The 21557-nt window shown below is 35.7% G+C and overlaps 2 protein-coding genes across 6 annotated transcripts; both read right to left on the reverse strand.

The window, feature by feature from the left end:
* Positions 1–5365: 5365 nt before the first annotated feature.
* Positions 5366–6352, reverse strand: LOC131037578 (uncharacterized). The gene has a single exon (XM_057969773.1). The coding sequence runs from the start codon at positions 6350–6352 to the stop codon at positions 5366–5368; it is 987 nt and encodes a 328-aa protein (XP_057825756.1).
* A 5508-nt stretch (positions 6353–11860) lies between these two features.
* LOC131037535 (uncharacterized) lies at positions 11861–21038 on the reverse strand. 5 transcript variants are annotated; one of them, XM_057969714.2, is made up of 5 exons: positions 20846–21038; positions 20578–20642; positions 12783–12920; positions 12479–12563; positions 11861–12277 (listed from the first exon to the last, which is right to left on the reverse strand). In XM_057969714.2, exons 3-5 carry the CDS (start codon positions 12892–12894, stop codon positions 12193–12195), a joined length of 282 nt encoding a protein of 93 aa, XP_057825697.1. In that variant the 5' UTR covers positions 12895–12920; positions 20578–20642; positions 20846–21038; the 3' UTR covers positions 11861–12192. The 5 variants fall into 5 exon arrangements, with proteins under 5 accessions (XP_057825697.1, XP_057825699.1, XP_057825696.1 ...); XM_057969716.2 differs by having other exon boundaries at positions 20841–21038; XM_057969713.2 differs by lacking the exon at positions 20578–20642 and having other exon boundaries at positions 20841–21038.
* Between the last annotated feature and the right edge of the window lie 519 nt (positions 21039–21557).

A 21557-nucleotide genomic window follows, 5' to 3' on the forward strand; every position in this document is an offset into this window, starting at 1 on the left:
TTTTATCTTTAGCCACAACCACAATGTTTGAAATCCATGGGGAATAATCAATAGGGCGAATGAATCCAACATCCAACAGTTTTTCAATCTCATCTTTAACAAGTAATGCCATTTTAGGGTGAATCTTTCGAATCTTTTGCTTCACAGGTTTATCATCGGGAAGTAGGACAATATTATGAGTGACAATCTTAGGATCTACGCCAAATATGTCAGAATATATCCAAGCAAAGGTCTCAGGGAATTCATGTAACAACTTAGCATATTATTTTTGCTCTTCCTCGTCAACATATTTCTCTATCTTGATGATGTTATCTTCAACACAAGGATCCATCTTGATATCAATGTTGTCATTTATTAGGAGATTGCTTTGTTGAGGAGCATATTTTAAATTGAGGAAATTGTTTAATTATCTCATTGTTATCTCTTTCTTTCCCAAAGTAGGCCTCCGCATTTAGGCAATCGGGAAAACTGCAATTATGGTGATAACGAGGAAGGTTGTCATAAGCTCCCAAAAATACAGCTAAGGAATCATCGATAGAAAAAACATCCAAAGAAAAGACACAAGAAGGGTCACACTAAATATATTCTAGATACTTTAATGAGAGAGAAGTAGAAATGACATTAACACTAATAGATGGTCTCTTAGAGGCTTTAGCACGCTTGAAAGAATCATAACCAAGCCCAAATGTCATATCATGAAAGTTGTTTTCCAAGGGAACCTTAATCCATTTTTCTTGAGCACCACATCCATTTCCATTATACCCACACCTAGCTAGGATTTGAAAACCAAGACCATAAAGGTTAGTCATTTCCGAAGAAGGAGGATTTTCAAATAGTGAAGGATCAAAATCCTCTAGGCCAGAAACTAATGGAGATGAAGTCTGAGAAGCCGCCACAAAGTTATTACTCAATGGCTCAGATAAAGTAGATTTCTTTTTAGATTCTTCTTCTTTCTTCTTTTCAACCTTAGGTTCTCTAGGGAGAATTTTGTATTCCCCTACAAAAGTAGGATTGAAATCAAGGGATCCCCAATCATCTTCTGAAAGAATCTTTTTAGGAGAGAAAGTGCTCTCCATCATAGAGTCAGGTTGAGAAGACTCTTCCTCATGAACCTTAGGTTCGCTTGAGGAAGTATTAGGAATCGATCCAAATATAGGAGACAGGTTCGATGAATTGGTTGCACTAATCAAAGTAGAAGCTTTAGAGGAATTGTCTAAGATAGTTGGGGAAGAATTTATTGAAAAGGGTTTAGAACTAATGTTTGTAAACAAGCTTGGAATCTTGTGTCACCTAACAAGGTGTATGTTGTATTGTTATAGATGAACTTGATTTGCCTATGCAATGTAGAGGGAACAAATTGCATGCTATGAATCCAAGGTCTCCCTAGCAACAAGTTGTATGTCAAATCTCTAGACATAACATGGATAGGAGTAGGTAAAGTAACAGGACCTACCTTAACAGGCAAGGTGATGATACCTGGTGAAGGTTTAGCAACATTATTGAATCTATAGATGGTGAGGGAATCAAGCTTAATAAGAGATGTATCAATATTGATCTTATGCAACAAGTTAATGCTACAAACATTAAGGCCAAAACCATTGTCCACTAGTGTTCGTCTTATCGCACTATCATTTATGATAACCACAATCATTAAAGGATCAAATTGTTGTTGAATTTCACTAGAGGGCAGCTCATCTTGTGTAAACACAATTTGTGAGCCTTAGGTGTTGTAATAGAGTTAATCAAGGAAGCAATATTGTTGGATGTCACCATGGGTGGGACATTCAATGTTTTCAAAGCATCTTGTAGCATTACATGATGAGTCGAGGAAGTTTGAAGCAAATCCCAAAGGGATATCTTACCAAGAGTAGCTTTAAGTTGTTCGACAAGATCATATTCCTTACCAAGGGTTTGTGAAATGTGAGGTGCTTGAGGAAGAATGAGTTGAGGTAGAGGAATCAGAACAACCGGAGGAGGGTTAGGTTGCCTATTGTTTCTCATGTTATAGGTATGGGCAACTGCATTATAACTCTCCTTAGTTAGTTGTCTACCATAGCTATAAGGACTCTTAGTGGGATTCCTTCCTTGAATTGTAATGATAGGTTTGTTTGGAGTACTAAAGGAATCATGACTATATCCACCTTGAACGGTGAAAAGAGGTTGATTAGGAAGAGGCAAAATTGGAGAAGGACAAACACCTTGGACAACAAAAAGAGGTTTGTTATGTTCATTCACATTGATCATATTGATTAACCTTTGAGATGCATTGTTCTTGTTTGAAAGTTTAGGCAAATACATAAAGTCATTAAGGGCATCATCCAATAAAGCATGATCATAGTGATTGAAAGGCTTATTTTTGGACTCAAAATGAGACATAACATCATAGAGGGAATCATGGGAGTGAACTGTGTTTCTATATCTAGTGGAGGAGTTGATAGGAATGTACCCATGAGAGAAATCATTCAACTTATCTTTTTCATCACCATGAAATGGCATAGTAACAAGGTTCATTAATTTATGATAAAATGAGGGTTTAGAAGGCTTAGGGTTCAAAAAATCATCTAGAGATTCATCTAATTCATCCTTACTAAACTCATAGTCAACAAAATTACATACATCATCAAAAGAATGAACATCTTGCAAATAAAAATCTGACATTTTGGAATGAAAATTGCATGAAACTTAAACACACAATGCAAGGAAAATGAAAGAAGCCTATCTTCTTTTTTTTTGTTTTGAAAGAAAATGAAATAAACTTGATCTAGATCTAACAATACAATATAATGAAAATGAAATTGGATTCATGTCAGGCTCACCAAAGATGTGTAGGGGGGAAAGTGAGATTAAGTATGGAAACCCTAATCCCACTCTCATACACACTCATGTAATATAAAAGATCTTAGGGAGATAACGCACGTTGGCTACTTCTTATGAGAAAGAGAGAGTCGTGGATTACCCCTTAGGTTTTCTATTCCTTTGTTTTAAATGAGAGATAGGAATGATGCAAAATTCAATCTAACCTAGAAAGCAAGTAAGAAAAAAAACACTAATCTGAGAATGCAGATCAGAGAACAACTGATACAATGTTGCAAAGTATAGATCGGGAGGAAAAATGAGAGGTGCACCTGTGTCTGGAATCTGAGCAAAAATGTTCGGGACCAGGGTGCCATGACACTATCTTGATAATACAATTCTGAAGTTGAAACTGACAGGAGGGATTCTGAAGCCTGCAAACTGTTGTTCTGCCAAGTCTTGGTGACAGAGGGCAGGACAATGGCGCGACGCCACTATCTTGGGTAGGACCAGGGTGCCACACCCCTGTCCCCCTAAGGTTTCTGCCAAAATCGGCAACCTAGAACTATCCATGTGTGCTCTTCTGGTCCCGAAACTTCGAGCGACGCTCGGATCCAAACCTATACCTTGAAATGGAGGGTTTAGGGTGGCTATATAGGGTTTTGCCTTAGTCAAACCCCTATGTTGGTGATTTACACCTCCATGAATAGTCGATAATGTACTAAAAATGTGTGTGCAAGAACCTTGTGTGTGTGCAAGATCTTAAGAATGAAAGTAAACAACCTAGAGCAACCCTAAAGAGTTAACCCTAATTGCATATAATTGACAAAGTAAATGCTCTAAATCCACAATGCAAAGTGATCTAAATCATGAATATGAATCAAAATAAATCTTATGCAAAGACATGAAAACAACATGAAACCATACCCAACCCCAAGGGAGAGGTACAAGCCAATCGTGAGTAGGTGATCTCCTATTGTTCTACATCTTCAAAAGCCCCCAATTGATAAAATGATACTTGATGAATGTTTGATGGATGAGTGTTGAATGTTGTTGAAGACTTCAAAGATCTACTCTTTTGCTGCAAAGAAGGCTCTTTATGCTCCAAAAACCTGCTCCTAGATTCTTAGAAGAAGACCCCTTAAAATGAAGAAAGAGAGCTCTTAAGTATGAAACCCTAGATCTTAATTTCATGTTTAGACCGACCTAGGATTTTAATTTATCACTGATATTTTGGGGTTAAGCATTATTATATCATAGGATTGTTCTCCCAAAATTTCGGGGAAAAACTGCAGACCGTGTGCATTCCCGCCACGATCCGACCAACTTTTCACCAAATTTTCGGGGCCATTAAATATGATGATATTAGAGCACATCCCAAAGTTATAGCTGATTTTGAGATGTTTTGATATGGGAAATCAAGCCTAAACGGTCAAAATAGGACATAATTAGTGATGACTAAATGATTCATTGGAGGAATAAAATGAAAAGGGGCACACTTAGAGTAAAGGGCCCAACTTTATGATATGTAAAGTGATGAGACATGACCTTAGATTTAATTAAATTAATTAATTAAATGCTTAAAGGAGAATTAGAAATGCAAGATGCAAGACACACTAAGGCGGGTGCTAACCTAGGTGTGAAATTGTACCACCCTAGCAAGGGTGTACAATTTACAACACTACAATACCATAATCCTAAAAACTGTATAAATGGCCATCGTCGTGGCTGTACTTTTTTTATTCTGAAAGTAAATTTTGTAAGCCAAGTATTTCATTGCAAGCTCTACCCCAATGTCTTTTATATTTTCTACAATCATCGCTCTTCCATCACACTAGATCTTGTCAAAGTGGTAACTATATCATTCTTGACAGATTGCTTCATTAGAACCTCTCCCCTTAACAAAGATTGATTAGGGTTCAAAGGGCCTCTTTCGCGATTTGGTAGGGTTTGTCAAGGTACATAGTATCTCCATGAATTTGACTCGGGATTATTCTAATCCACTCAAGTTCATCAAAAAAGTCATGAAAAAATCTCGAAATGTCCAATCCAGAGTAAGATTTTTATAATCTCTCTTTAGGGTTACACTATTTTCCTCAGTCACTTTCTCCCACAAGTCATTTAATTTCAAATGACTTACCTCTTCCATCCCAGCATGAATGTAGGCATGCACTTCCTCAATATATAAATAGTGACCATGAACCCTCAAAAACACTCCATCTTTATCAGTCAACATTGCGACAAGAGGATATGGCTTCAACATAGGCTGGGGTTTCAAGGCTAGGTCAACAACAACTAGAATCGACATGCCATAGATAAAGGGTTTCTTAGCACAACACACTGAGCTCTTCTTTGCACTACAAATCTCCAAGCTTCATTTTCGCAAGTGATCAAAACAATTGAGTGACTTCTCGATATATTTTCTTCCAGACGAATGACATTAATGACAAGCGTACTTTCCAAAAAATACTATTTTTCCTGCTTTTTTGGTAGCACCCAAAAACACTCTAAAGCACCAAAAAACCTTCTTCTAACCTACTACACCAAATTTGAGGGGGTATAATATTTTCTTTCATCTCTCCCCCTTAGTCCAACATACAAGCTTATTTCGAGAGGGAGCAACACCATCAGTTGGTGCCAGTACAACCCATGTATTCTTCTCAATCTTTTCATCAAATTTCTTTACTCGCATCTTCTTCATCTTTTCCTTCTCAAGGTTAACATCCACTTTCCTTGTTGGTCTAGAAGACATATTGAATTTGCTTCTACAATCTCTTGCCACATGTCCTACTTTACTGCAACTGTAATAGACTAGATCCCTCTGTTGATAACTTCCATATCTTCTGGTATTTTCAGATCTATTAGATGTTCTACACTCGAATGCTTTATGTCCATATTTATTGCAGGAGTAACATTTTCCATGAAATGATTGTCCAAAATTTGTATTCCTGTATCCATTCCAAGTCATCCTAGTTCTACACACATTTTCTTTATGCCCAATCTTGTCGCATGAATAACATCTTATCACATTCGACTGACTCCTTACTTGACTTCTACACTCACTAGCTTGATATCCATATTCATTGCAAGTGAAACAATAAGCCTTTAAAGTATACCTATTAGAAACTAGAGGAGACTTCCGGACATTCAGAACTAGAGGATCATTGATCTTCTCTTTCCCTTTAGAGCACTCCCCTTTTTCATATCCCAAGCCTTCTTTGTCTTTTCTTTGTTTTTTAGCATTAAGCACAACATCAAGAACTTCGCTTCCTCCTTTCAACTTTAGCCCTTTTTCAATCTGTTCCTTTGCTTCCTTCAACTCCTTTATCAGCTTACGCACCTCTTTCTCAAGCTTAGTACAATCGTCTGTTTTACCATTTAGATTTGTGTCAAGATCACCCATCTGCTTTGTTTCCTCACCCAACAAATTTCTTAGGTGAGCAACCTTGTCTTTAACTTTCTTCAACTTAAATCTTCTTTCATCCAGATCTGCAAAAGAAGATCTTAATTCTCCTTCCGTGTCAACTACCCCTTCACTTTCATAGTTTCTATGTTCCATCGCATCCATATCATTTAGTTCTTCTTCAAACATAGTGTTCAATACTCTGGATCTACCTCGAGCGGTTAAGCTTACTCAAGAAGAACCTGCTCTGATACCAATTGTTGAACACACATTGAATGCTGAGAGGGGGGTGAATCAACATAAATTAAAATTCTAGACAACAAACTTATATTAACCAGTTGATTTCAGATTCATATAAAAAAGATTTTAAATAAGAACATAAATCATCCACACAAGAACACCATAATTTTATACATGAAAAACCTGAACTGGGAAAACCCACGGTGGGAGTTAACCCACAAGATAATCCACTATATAAAAAACAATTACAAAAAGTAGAGCTCACTGCTCTAGACTTGCACACAAAGGCTAACTGCTCATGGGGCAAGATACAAAAATGGACTTGCAAACTTGAAGCTAACTGGACTCAAGGCAAGATACAAAATTACAATATCAAAGAAAACTGTGTGAACAAGAGCATCTTTGTATGCAGATTACAGTTACTGTTTAAAGCACAAACTTTGTTCTCATTGCAATATTCAGACCATTAGACTTTCTGGATCACTACAACTATATTCTCTTACTTTTGCACTAAAATACCTTTATACAGACTTCCTTGCATCAAGTCACACTCATATTCATATTCACATCTTCATCATATCTCTATCGCGCACACACACATATTATTTTCAAAAAATCATTATATATATACCAAGCCGAAACAATTATCTTCACAAAGTCCGTCATAAGAAGATTATAACGTGTATGCATGCTCCTAACCCAAAATATACAACCAGACCCAAAAATATGAAACTTATTGCACTTGATCCAATCTCAAAAAGCTCCAAACTAAAAGTAAATAGCTAGACCGATGGCCGGTACATGGAAAATCCTTCCGATAAACTTTGAGGATGTAATCAAAATATAAAACACTTCCAGATCAACACACAAACATTCTACACACAACTTTCAGAACCAAAATACTGCTTCACCCAAAAAACTGCTTCCGGTAAACTTTCGGATTTAAGACTACTTCCATAACAAAGGGGTTGGCATTGATGACAAGACAAAGTTATAGGTGCAACAGTTGGTTTGCAAGAATTGGATCTTGTTTTGTGCTCAAACACTTATCATTCTTGTAGGAGATTATTCACTATGAGGGGCTACATAGTCTCTCTCTTTCCCTCTTATGAGGGGCAATAAATTATATTTTTGTGATGGATGTAATTCTTGGGGGTATTGATGTTGATACCTCCATACATCACTTCATTCCTCACTTGTGCGTGATTTTCATATCTTTTTTTGGAAATGATTTTTGTCCTATGAGGTTTTCTCATTTTCTCTGTTTGTAAGAGATTAGTTGCATGATTAGATGTAAAATAGGCACCTAACATGGTCTAGTTGTCAGGACCCATCATCATATCATATTGGATTTTGCATAATAATATTCTCCCTAAGTTGCACTTGAGGGGGGTTTTGGTGTGAATAAGGTCATATCCTAACTAGTTCCTAATTAACATGTATTTATGCACGTCAAGTTTACTTACGATAGCTTAGTTGTCACATGGAACTCTCATTTAATATTGTCCATGTTAGTTATCTTAAGTGTCATTCTAGATAGAGATAAGTCATAGCTCATTATTTAATATTAGTTTTATAATGCATCATGCATTTAATTTTGTATCAAGGGTAGTTGTAACTACTTCATCATCTCTTTCCTATATAAGAAAAGGCTCATTTGTATATTGTATCATATCAATTCATATCAATTTCATCTTATATCATTTCAATCTCCATTGTTCATTCTTGTTCATATTCTCTTGTGGTTGGTTTGTTTTTTGGTCAATCCCTTAAAGTGTGGCCAACTCTGTGATAGACTCTTAATCTTTTTCAACAAAAACTGCTAGTTTCAACATGTTTAATTACTTAAATTAATCGAAGTCATTTGATTAATTTAGTATATTTAGTTGACTACTTATTTCACAAAAGAATAAAATAAATTTAATTTAGTTATTTTGAAGCAATTAGATTGGATTTGTTTGTTTTCATCAAATTAATTGACTATGTAAAGCATTGAAAAATTCACAGGCATTACAAATTCAAGAAAACCAAACAAAAGCAAATACTAGATTGGAAACCAATCAAACAACTAAAAGACATTTGAATGCTCAACAATCTAAATAAAAGTATAATGAAACTTCAACCATAAAACGTGCACTCCATCTATATTGGATCTTGTTCAATTTTGAAAAGAGAGTTATAGAAGCAAGCTCTTCATATTCCCATTACTCTTCTTCTAGACTATATCAACATGTTAGATGATCAATTGAGAGAAGTAACAATCTCAACAAATTGAAAAATTGTACCATCACCCATAATAAAAATCTCACATAGCCACCTTCTATTGTCATGTCCACAAGAAATTCAATATCGACTAGATCAATGATCACTTGTCCACCTAGAGCTTCACTACACTTGCTCTTACCTCACCCTCAACCACAAATATCCTAGTCATCTATCCACACAAACAATCTGTTGTGCTAATTCTCATGTGTATAATAGCAAGCTTGATGAACACTTGTTGCATATCAAGTACAAATGGAGCACACATTTGTTCTAGTTGCTCAAATTTCTAGATTCTAAAAAATGTAGTTTCTATCATAGTTAATTCTTTTATTTCTAGATTGACATGTATGTGGATTTATTTTTGCATGTAGTGAGGATAAAATGTCAAGAGAAAAAGTGCATACTTCACTTTTTCACCTCCATGCTTATGCCATTGCATGGAAGAATTTGATGCATAATTCTAGCACACTTTTTGACTCTTTTGGCACACTCACTAAGTCAAAACATAAATCCAACACTTTTTTATACCAAATAATTCCACTCAAAATGATCTTGACCCATTTCTCATAACATTACTTGTCTTGGACTGGATCACACATACAATTCTATCCTCTAGACTTGATCATTAGTGCAATCTTGCCATCTATTTCAAAAATCTAAAATACCCACATTTAAATGCGGGATATTGTCCCAATTTGTTTGGATTATCAAATTGAGTGTAGAAAAATAGTAATTCGTATTCACGTATTCAACCACACACTTAGTCTTAGTTGCATGAATTAGACTTACAATTGCATGAAGACATCTATCTTAAACATTCTTTTCTTTTTCATTATTATTAAATCAATAGGATCAAACTACTAGCAAGAAAGTTGAATGCTCTTCCCTCTATCATAAAAAATCTTGATGATGATTCATAGCACCACACAATCATCTTGACATAGATATCATTCAAGCAATCATTCTCTATAAATACTTAATATGAAATTTTGTCATTCTCTATAAATACTTAATATGAAATTCTTTAGGGGACAAAATTTCACCTCTTAAATCAAATCACAATGTTGTCTCATCCTTGTCACCTCAAATCATAATGTCTTAGTTAACACAAAATTCTAGTTGTTTATCTAAAACCATATCTCAATTTTCTCTTTTGCCACATCATGCACCTTTAATCCATCTTAATCTATCTCAATTTATACTTAGTTTTTAGAGCATTAGTTTACGACAAATTATGGATTTTGAGGAGACCTAATTTCTTCACCACATAGTTAATAAAAGTCCTAATTCAATCACTTAATCATACAAACAAAAAGTAACTTAAAAGTCTACAACTTATTTTGTGGGGCAAAGTTGTTTATAGTTAAAAATTTAATCATAATAGTTCCTCGTGTAAAATTTACTTAGGCATGTAGCATTTGAAACGAAGAACGTGCCTAGATTTCATATAAATGTGCTTATAGTCTAATTGAAGACCAACTTACATCATCTTTGGTGTGAAACATGATGTGAAACAAGTAAATGAAAGATGCCAAAAGAAGAATGGAAAGAGAGCATGTGTCTTTGACCCAAAAGAATCAAAGAACTTTATTTCTAAACATAAAAATTACGATAACATTTGACCAAATTCATAAATATTTTAACAATAATTTCTTTTCAAATTTGATTATTGAAAAAAATTCAGAAAACATGAAAATTTAACAAAATAAAATTTAGAATTCAATAAAACAACTAAAGTAACTAGGGTCAACTGCCCTTAAATGAAATTTGATCTTGTGATCATAAAAACCTTATAATCTAATATGTGCCTTTTCTTGAAAGCGACAAAACTGCTATAATTGCTGTCATTGTGTGCCCATATTATATTTTAAAGACCACAAAAATAATATTAACATATTGGTCTTGTATACAAATGCAAAGATGCTTTAGCGTGTCCAAACAGGACCTTTGCTTGTAAACATCATACACAAAGTCCAACTTACAAGAGAAGAACACTTTGATCTCTCCAAAGGGAGACATGTTTCTTTTTTCTGAAATATACAGCGTAAGCATTATTTATCAACATTTCTTTATGTTTTTGGTATACGTAATGCTTATAAAACTAGCTTTATAAGAATGAAAATGTCACAAAAACATAGCAGCCTTAATAAATTTATTATGTTCACACAAGATTTGTGGCAATGTGCAAAGAAAATAATTCAAATATAAATATTTTAGAAAAAAGGGTAGCATGGGATTTACACCACTGGCTTGGTTCAAATGTACTGTTAAAATAACTTCCTTTGGTGATTCTATTATTTCCTTCTTATTGCATTAACCATTTTTTACCTTCAATTAAGAAAACTCAAGATTCTATTGAAAGATCACGCTACACCAGTTTCCTGTTGACAAAGATTTATCACCAATGGTTCACAAACATACCAGTTTAAACTTCTGGTATATCAAAAATAAATCAGCTTCAAAATTACACTCTGAAACAGAAAAAAAGAAATCAGTTTGAGTAGGTCATCTGCACAGACATAGACATAGTTTGCAAACTGTGTGACTATTCCGAGTTGTTGAATACTCTGTTTTTTTGTTGCACGATTTTTTACAAGTTTAACTTGCAAGTTTTTACAGTTGCCAGAAAAATGAGATTAAGTTTAATTGGTTGAAATATTGGGTTCTCAAAAAAAAAAAGAAACACTAGTTAAAGCGCATTTTCACACTTTTTTTTCACTATAAAACCAGGCATTTTCTCTTTCCAGATGTCAATTTTTAATTTAATACATTTTGTAATTGAATTTTGCAAAAAAAAAAAGGTTTTTCTAAAAAAATTTAATTTTTAGTGTTTTTTAAGTTGCCAAGTTGAAAATTTTGGACTTGCAGAGTACTCTCTGAGTCCGAGTCTACGAACTATGTGCACAAATATCCTTCACAAATATGGCTAGTCAAGTTACTCTCCATTAAAACCAACAAAGTTTATATGAACAATATATTTATGTAAAGGCCACCATTGTGTAAATAAGCCCAACTAGCACACACAATAGCTATCATGTAGACAGCCAAAATATCGTACAGAAGGTTTTACAACATTTTGTTGAGCTTCAATAAACAATACTAGATAGAAGAATGAGCAATAATACATGCTTTAGAAAAAATATTGAGCTTGACACGAAATACCAGTCAAATTTTTTACATTGATCTGTAAGAAAATTTCTTATGAGAAGTCCACAATGATTGCAATTAGAAATTACTGTTTAGAGTACGAATTTGAACTTAGATGCAATAAAAAGCCTACTGCAGCAAGACTAATCTCTCAGAAATAAAAATTACTAGCCTCGACAATACCTAAACCTTACCAAATGAACCATTAGATGTCTTCTCATCCTCACAAGCCACATGATGTACAGGGATTGTACAATGTGGCTGCAGGCTAAGAGAGGAAAAATGCATTTACACACTTCCTAGATATTATCATAAATCTACTGTAACGCCTGACTTACAAAATCTCAATCACTAGGAAAATGATGATGGTCTTCGGCAGGAAGCACAGAATAATTTTCCCACGCTCCTGCACTTACATGCCAGATAAGCCTGCAGCATAGAATACCTAGCAATATTAGTTGGAGAGTAGCTTTAAAATTGTTCAGTGTTCAACTATTGTTTCTGTTTAAAAATACAAAAAAATAAATTACACTATATATTTTTTCAAAAGACTTCCACATTCAAAATAGTGGAAGTAAATTATCTAATTTTCAATTAAGTCAAACTTGGAAAGTCATTATAAATTTATACCTTTTGATACTTTCTACCATATAGCGTGACCCATTGTGGCAAAATTTGTAGTAAAACGTACACAACAAGACTATCATCATAGTATCTGTGAGAGTTAAGTAGCTCATGGTCCAATAAACATGTGACAGTTCTTATAATGTGCATTGAACTGAAAACGTAATGTTACTATTAATTTTTCAAGTACTCGAGCAATGAATCAAACTCCAAAACAAACATTTCTAAAGTTGTCAAAATTACAAACAATTCAACTTATAAACTACGAAGTGTGTTTCATTGATCTCAATCTATAACCAGAGTTGGATACTGAAAATATATCGCTCCCACCACTCGAGCATGTACAGTCCAAAGGTCACATTATATAGGTAAATCTTCCTTTGGATCCGTGTTCCAATACTGCCTAAATATAAACTCCACATTGGTATTGAACCTTGTGACCTTCCACCTGAGCATACAATTCAAAATTAAAGATCAGTGTTATAATTCTCACAAGATGGTGTGGAACAGTAAATATGAACCAACATATTCATATAATCTTGCAGTCTCATCCAAGCATATTGGTGGTAAAGCTTGCTAAACAGGAAATTCCATTCATACATATTCGTTAAAACTCACAAATCACAACCAGCCTTAAAACAAATCATGGCTAGCACAATTCATTCAGGACCATGATTTGGGTCATGAGTAGACAATCAGAAGGTTGGCGAAGGAAACATCCTCATAAATTTAAAATAGGAATGACCCAATTGGCATCATGTTATTGTATAATTAGTATACAAACAAATCCTAGGCCAACTTGAGTATGTAATGCAAGCAAGGAAGTATACTGGAAACTGAAGTTCAGAGTCTTGTTTCACAAGAGGGTTCTTTCCCCAATCTACCATGATGAAACGGGGATGATCATTAAACTGTACATTAGCAAGATATATGATAAGGTGGAATGGAGCCTCATCAGAAAGGTAACATAACAGAAGGGCCTGGGTTGCATCTCTAATCCCAAATATTTGGTGCTTGTCAGTGGAAGTTCTGCATGATTTTTAAGGTCTCGAAAGGATCAGATGGCATTATCCATATCCGTCATATACTTGTCAGAATGATTGAGGTGCTAGGAAGAGCTATCCAAGCAGCCAATGGTCACTGGAGTTGAAAGGTCTGGTAGTTACCTCAAGTTTCAATCCACAATCCATTTCCAATTTGTGGATGATAATATTCTATTTGAATGATTATCCATGACAGAGGTAACCACAATTGAAAATATCTTTTCATCATATATTAAAGCTTCTCAACAAACAATCAAGAAGAGGAAATCACAGATATTCTTTTGAAAAATGGGCAGATGGATGCAGTGAGCATTGGCAGATGTGTTGGGTTTTGAGATTGGTACACTCCCAAGTATCTTGGTTCCTGCAGATCTGTAAACCCTATGGTACATTAAAGAAATCACCAATATGAATCCTTTCATTAATGCTTTTGTCATCCACAAGTATTATGCTTAATTGTGTTGATTTTATGATCAGACTGATAACAAAGAACATAAAACAATAAACACAATACATATAACACAGTAGTACCCTGGGAAAACCTCCCTCTTGGAGGTGAAAAACCCAGCAACAATTATCTCAGTTTATATTAGATCAAACACAGTAGCACAATTACAACATTCCCATGCTAGGGCAGACTTATCTGAAATGCTATGAACTTGACAATCCTTCAAATGCAGATCGCTGTCACTGTAACTTCATTCGGCAGCACTGAAGGATGTTCGCTCAGCTTGGAATACAAGTTCGCCAGCCTTTAGACAGATTCAGTAACCCTCGGTGATTTGCTGATTGCAGAGATAGGAAATTTGCTGATTGTATTGATGATAGAATGATCACAAATCATCTTGTATATATATGAATTAATGCCTCCAATAGATCATAGTCGGCCTTGTAGTTTTGGCGCCAAGAATAGGATCAGACCTTTAATTACAAGTTACATATAGGTCGGCCCTAATTACAAGTTACATAATTGCACAAGGGGTTTGCCCATTTAGGGTCAGACCTAAATGCTTTACAAGTTACACAAATTACATGCTGCCGCCCATGATTACATAAATAACTTAAACTAGAATCCAATTCTAGCTACATATTTCAACACTCCCTCTTAGCTAGAGAGGATTTTATGAATAATCAAGTCACATAGAGGCTACCACCATGGCTACTCCCATGGATGAAACACATGATACGTTCACCATAGCTACTCCAGAGGGTAAACGAACTCATCATGGAATTTCTTCCATGATACCCACCATACCTACTCGCAGAGGGTGGGACCACCATGCCTACTCGCAAAGGGTGGAATTTCTTCCATGATACCCACCATACCTACTCGCAGAGGATGGGACCACCATGCCTATTCGCGGAAGGTGGAATTTCTTCAATGATGCCCACCATACCTACTTGCAAAGGGTGGGTCCACCATGCCTACTCGCAAAGGGTGGAACGAGGGCTTTCACCTCAAACTTCTCCCAGAGAAGAATGCATCACCACCATGCCTACTCGCAGAGGGTGGATCCACCATACCTACTCGCAGAGGGTGGAACAAAAACTATTACACAAAAGATGAGTCTTCCTCTGAAGCTGAAAGAAACTGGCTCCCTCTGAGCCTAACAAGCTCCCTCTAAATGTTATAGCCTTCTTTTTCCGAGAAAATATCTTCAACCACCAACTTAGTCTCATGGTAGCAAGTTGCATCTCCATTCTTCAGCCTGTGTGACTTTCCCACAGGATGTATCAAGCTCATCCACCCTAAAATGCAATCTCCGTCCTAAAAACATTCAAGAGAGGTTACCAATAGTTTAAGACTATCATACATGATTCACTATCCAATGAATTGATAACAGCATGAAAAATTCAAAAAATACTTATCTCTTTATAAGTTAGTTTTCAACATAACCATCCACTTAGATCACACTAAATCATCTGATGATGGTTGCGTGGCCTTCGGCCCTCGCAATCACTCAGAATCCATTCTCATCTATAAGCACTTCATAAATACCCTCACCACAGGAGTGTGAATTTAGTTTGAAGTCTGGACACTGCTCTGATCTCTCAGTCTGCAAAAAAAAAGGATACGGGATCTACCTTCAAGCTATTAGGCTTTATAGAAGGAACCCGCTCTGATACCATGTTGAGACAAGGACCAGCTAGGACTCGAACCTAGGACCTTCCATACATTGCTGGAGTGCTCTACCACTGAGCTATTGGCCCCTCTTGGACCAGTCCATCGTCGGTCCGGGGGTGGCTTATTTCCAACACCAACACCCCCCCTTAAGCCACACCTCTCGTGTGCTTGGGGCTCCTAGGCTAGACCTAGCTCTGATACCATGTTGATTTTATGATCAGACTGATAACAAAGAACATAAAACAATAAACGCAATACACATAACACAGTAGTACCCTGGGAAAACCTCCCTCTTGGAGGTGAAAAACCCAGCAACAATTATCTCAGTTTATATTAGATCAAACACAGTAACACAATTACAACATTCCCATGCTAGGGCAGACTTATCTGAAATGCTATGACCTTGACAATCCTTCAAATGCAGATCGCTGTCACTATAACTTCATTCGGCAGCACTAAAGGATGTTCGCTCAGCTTGGAATACAAGTTTGCCAGCCTTTAGACAGATTCAGGAACCCTCGGTGATTTGCTGATTGCAGAGATAGGAAATTCACTGATTGTATTGATGATAGAATGATCACAAATCTTCTTGTATATATATGAATTAATGCCTCCAATAGATCATAGTCGGCCTTGTAGTTTTGGTGCCAAGAATAGGATCAGACCTTTAATTACAAGTTACATATAGGTCAGCCCTAATTACAAGTTACATAATTGCACAAGGGGTTCACCCATTTAGGGTCAGACCTAAATGCTTTACAAGTTACACAAATTACATGTTGCCGCCCATGATTACATCAATAACTTAAACTAGAATCCAATTCTAGCTGCATATTTCAACAAATTGAGCACCATAAAAGGCTACAAATAATGATGTTACAACTCTATGACTGATCCCAAAACATCATACGCCCATTTATGGAGAACAAGCATAACCACCTTTACTTGCTCTAACAAATGTTGCAATTCAGCAAGCTAAAAAAGAGTGAATGCAAACGGCAACGTGAGCGAAGATAACACAAGTGATTTACTCTAGATAAATCCAAAGTGGGTGAAAAATCCAACAAGAATTTACTATCAAGATTTGTCTTACAAGCTATGCCCTTCATGAGGGCCACTGAGAACACCATTTAGCATCCTTAATTTGCCCCTAACCTAGTGATCTCATATAATCACACAACTCAAATTATGATGTTACAACTCTGTTATTGATTTCCAAAAACATCGTACACCCATTAAGGCGAACAAACATGCCCACCTTTACTTGCTCTGACATATGTTGTATAGTACCAGGCTAAAAGTGAGTGAATGCAAACAACAACATGAGCAAAGATAACATCATCCTAGAAAACCCCAAATTGGGTGAAAAATCCAGCAAGAATCTTGTATCAAAATTTGTCTTACAAGTTGATCCGTTCATGAAGGTTACCAAAATCACCAATTAGCATCCCTAACTTGTTCCTAACCCAGTGATCTCATATAATCACACAATCTCAAGAAATATGGCAACAGACTTATACTTAACATGGATTAGTGCCTTTTTATGTGAATTCTATCTCTCTTATCACCTAAGAAAGTACATCTATTTGTAGGGCCTTCAATATCTCCATAGGTGTACATGATTCAAAGGAGCGTAGTTATGCTAGAGGCGGAATACATGATTCAAAATGAGGCAATGGAATGCCTTCTGTGAAAAATCTATTACAGTTACTGATTATTATCCTCCTATCTTTGATAGATTATTTGAGCTACAAATATTGGAAAATAACACAACTGCAATTTCACAAACTCATAAAAAATGTGCAACACAATGAACACAATATTTTCGGACAATTGTCCTTGGAAAAACCCCTAAGGGAAAACCAGTACTGCGGATGAGAACTATATTAAAACTTCAGCAAATTAAGAGATACAAATACTGCTCGCCTGTTACTGGCAGAGCTTCGACGACCTCCCAATTTCTCCTACTGAGATTCCACCCCGCTACTATACAACGCTATCACTGCGCCCTTGCTAACACTACAAGTTCTTCACACAATTCATTCATTCATTCATTGTTTTCCAAATGCCCCCTGACCCCCTTATATACTACTCTCGTTGGAAAACCAACAGCCGAGATTAATTCTCAATCAACGGCTGAGATTAAAACAACTAAACAACCCTAACCAAATTGGTTGCTAGAAGTTTCTAAAAAGAGTCAAATAATTAATAAGAATTGTTTGAACTCTAACTACATTTGTTAGCAAACAATTATTTACTAATTATTTAGCAAATGGACAAACAGCTGTCCAAGCTAACAAACTAACAAACTAACACCTTCCATGTAGAATGATAGAAGGTGAATTGTCTGACTCTCCACACAAGCCTTAAATTTTTCTGTTGCAAATGGGTTAATGGGACAATTTCATCTGTGGCCAAAGCTGTCAGCTACATCTTCCTCACATGATGACTTTTTTTGTAGCCAAACATGTAGGATAAGTTTTATGGGGTCAATCATCAGCAAACCCCTTCCTCTGTTTTGCCTGTTCCTCATCAGATTCTACCAAAGCGTCTGCTCATAGTGTAAGTGATCTCTGCATCAACTGATTTTATCTAAACGTTGTTGGATCATACCATCCCATCTAAAAAGCTTTTGGTCCCACAAAATCTTACAAATACATTAAATTCCACAAACAAGGATCCAATATTCAGCTTTGAAAATGGCCACCAATATATTTCTCTGCTAGAAGAGAACAGAAAAACAATCTAGTCTGTACAACTTTGCACTTCTGTCTTCAGATCTTTGACAGGCTGATGAGTGGCCACAGTCAAACTAACCTTTGATGGCACTTGGACCTGGGCATTGCCTCAAGAGATCAAATTTGTGATTGCTGACTGACTGTGCAAGTGTCATTCAGATTTCTTAATCCTCCAATGAAAAGGCACCCCCCAAAAATTCTGTACGGTCACTTTGGATAGATAGAAATGGATGTTTCTTTAGAGACTGGGAACAAACATGGGAAATGGTCATGTTGAGAGCAAAAACTGCTATTTTCCAAACAAGAAATTCATTGGCAAGAAATAGCATTGATAAGTTGTTTAGACTTTAGAGCAGATAAAAAGATGCTTAAAAGACATCCCCTTCTGATTAAGGACCATGCCCAAAAGAAAAGAGAAATAATGTCAAATGGTCTCCTCCCACTATTGACCGTCCAACCTTAGTTTGATGGAGCCTTAAAAGGGAGTCTGGAATTAGCCAAGGTTGGATGTATACTTAGATGTCATTTTGGACTGTGTTGTTGCCTGCTCAATTACAATGCCAAGGGGAACCAACAAACAATTTGCTGGAGAGATCTTAGCAACTATGGTCCTGACTCAAGCCTACAATGGAAGTTTGATGAAGAAATTTTCTCAGCTTGTTGTTGCCCATCAATGACTTGACTTGGTTTAAGCCAAGTTTAGCTTTTGTCTGCTATTATTCTTTTCAGTCACCAACAATTAGAGTGTAACTCACTAGTCAATAGTGCTTTTATTCTGTGCAAAAATAGGACCATGCCTGCAATGTAAGCAAAGATAATTTTTTGTAGAGATACCTTGTTTTTGCTGACAGGAATTCTGCCATCATGTGCGAGTGCCAAAATAAATAAAAATTTAAAACCACCAAATAAACATAGAATTCATTTCCTACTTCAAAATATCTCTACTTGAATTTGAGATTCTACTGTAAATCAATTGAATTCACGCAGATGAAACCAAACAACAAACATATGAGAGGAAAAAAGGATGCCGATAGGTCCAAAAAGATAATATCTGAGAAAGTTTGTTGGAATCTTTTAAGGTCTGAAATACTACCAGTGCAGGATGCTTCATGCAGCAACTTCTAAAAGGAAAAGGTGCTTAACGGACAAATGTCAATCTGTTTTCAAATAGTTGTCAAAACGTTGAAAACAATTAAAAAATCATTTTCAACATCGAGCACATTGGGCATTACATGGCAAAATCATACACATTTTGGCTATATTCTTAGATATTGGTTGGTACTGAAATCCATGAATAATAGCAATAATAATAGCTGGCTTGCATTCTCCCTCTCATCCCTCTCAGGCTTCTGCAATAAGGCTAGGGATCATGGGGATTCCTCCTCATAAGTCCCCTGCACAGTCAACTTCCGGTAGCTTCTGTAATATGCAGGCTTCCTCTCAGATGTCTCTTTCAACTATCACTTATCACAGCTATAGAGAAAGTGGAGGAGGACCATTTTCCACTACTATGCTCTGGACGTCTGATGTTTCTTTCTGTATCATGGAGGTCCTCAGGAGGTCTGAAACAAAAGGCAAGGAAAGGACAGCCAAGATAAACAGTTTTTTTTTGTTTTTTTTTTCAAAAAAAGTAAATTCTATAGCCAAATCAATGGGTTATCTTTATGAATATTTAAGGTCCTCAGAGAAGCTAATAAGACCGCAGACAGAATGAATGGTTTTGAGAAACACGACTCATTTTGAATGGTTTTGTGAAACACGACAGGTGGACTCATTTTAGGCTGGAAAAAACTGGGTTATAGATAAAAGCAAAAATTTTATGCTTTCAAATCAATAGAAATTGAATCACAAAAAAGTCTTAACTTCTAATTTATAGATAAAACCATACTATTTATTTAACGGATAACAACAGAATTGTTTTGGAATGAAATAAAACGCAAAGAAAATAATCAGGCCGCATACACATTCCCCAAAAGAATCACTGAAACCGTGGTAAGTGACTTACTTCAAGATTCTGAAAAAAATGTGTTTATGCTGCCAACGATCCCGTTGATAAAAAAATGGGCAGAATTTATAGGAAAAGCATTACGAAACCCTAACAAAGCAGAGATTTTACAAATATGAGACGAACCAAAACCAATCTCCTACAGATGCTGCTTCAATCTATTGACAATTAAGGAAATGTGGATCTAAAATTATCTGGGTTTTAGAGCTAATCGATTCTTGGGGTCGAGACAAGATTTTTGCAGCCTTAAATTGAAATGCTACAAAAAAAAAATTAATCGCAGTCAGTAGGTGTCCGTTTAACACAGTAGCGCGTGAGAAAAACTTAATTCCCCGCAAAGACTTAACCAGCTAATAGATTTAATCTAATCCTTTACAATTTATCTTGTCTACGTTATAATTAAAAAGATCTAAATAGGGTCATCAATTCTAATCCCTAATAAGAGTTTTAGACATACATTACCTGTAGGCTGTAGCGCAATTTCCCTGCAGACAGGATGCTGTAGATTTGTTCAAGAAGATTGCTTTCTAATTAGCAAATAGACTTTTCTGTGCAAACAATTCAGTCCGGATATTTTGTCTCGCAACGCCGGCATGAAATGTCTCCCGCTGCCGGGGAATTTATCAGCCGCTAGCTAAGTAGGTTGGTTTGAACAATTCATATATAGTTTGGGGACTAAATTTGATGGTCGTTTTGAGGTTTTAAAAAAATTACAATTAGTATATATATCTTAAAAATAATCTATATATTAGTATATATATAAAATAATATATAATATGTAGAGAAATACTTTTTTAGGTGTTTATATAATTTTTATATGAAAAAATGATTAAAAAATAAGTACCTTTAAAAAGATATATTTCAATATAATTTATATATATTATTAAATATATATGTTAATGTAGGGTTAGGGTTAATATTAGGGATAAAGTTAGGGTTAGGGATGGGGTTAAGATTAGGGATAGAGTTAGGGTAGAGTAAGAGACAGCATTAGGATTGGGGTTAGACTAAGACAAGGGTTAGGACTAGAGAAAAAGATAGAAATAGGGTTAGGGGGTATGGTTGGAGTTAGACGTAGGGTTAGGGTTAAGCTAGAGAGTAGGGATAGGTTAGGAGTAGAAATTATTTGAATGATCTAGATAATTGAATTCTTTTGATTTTCTTTTATCATAAT

The sequence above is a fragment of the Cryptomeria japonica genome, chromosome 6, assembly GCF_030272615.1.
Source record: "Cryptomeria japonica chromosome 6, Sugi_1.0, whole genome shotgun sequence".
Lineage (NCBI taxonomy): Eukaryota > Viridiplantae > Streptophyta > Pinopsida > Cupressales > Cupressaceae > Cryptomeria > Cryptomeria japonica.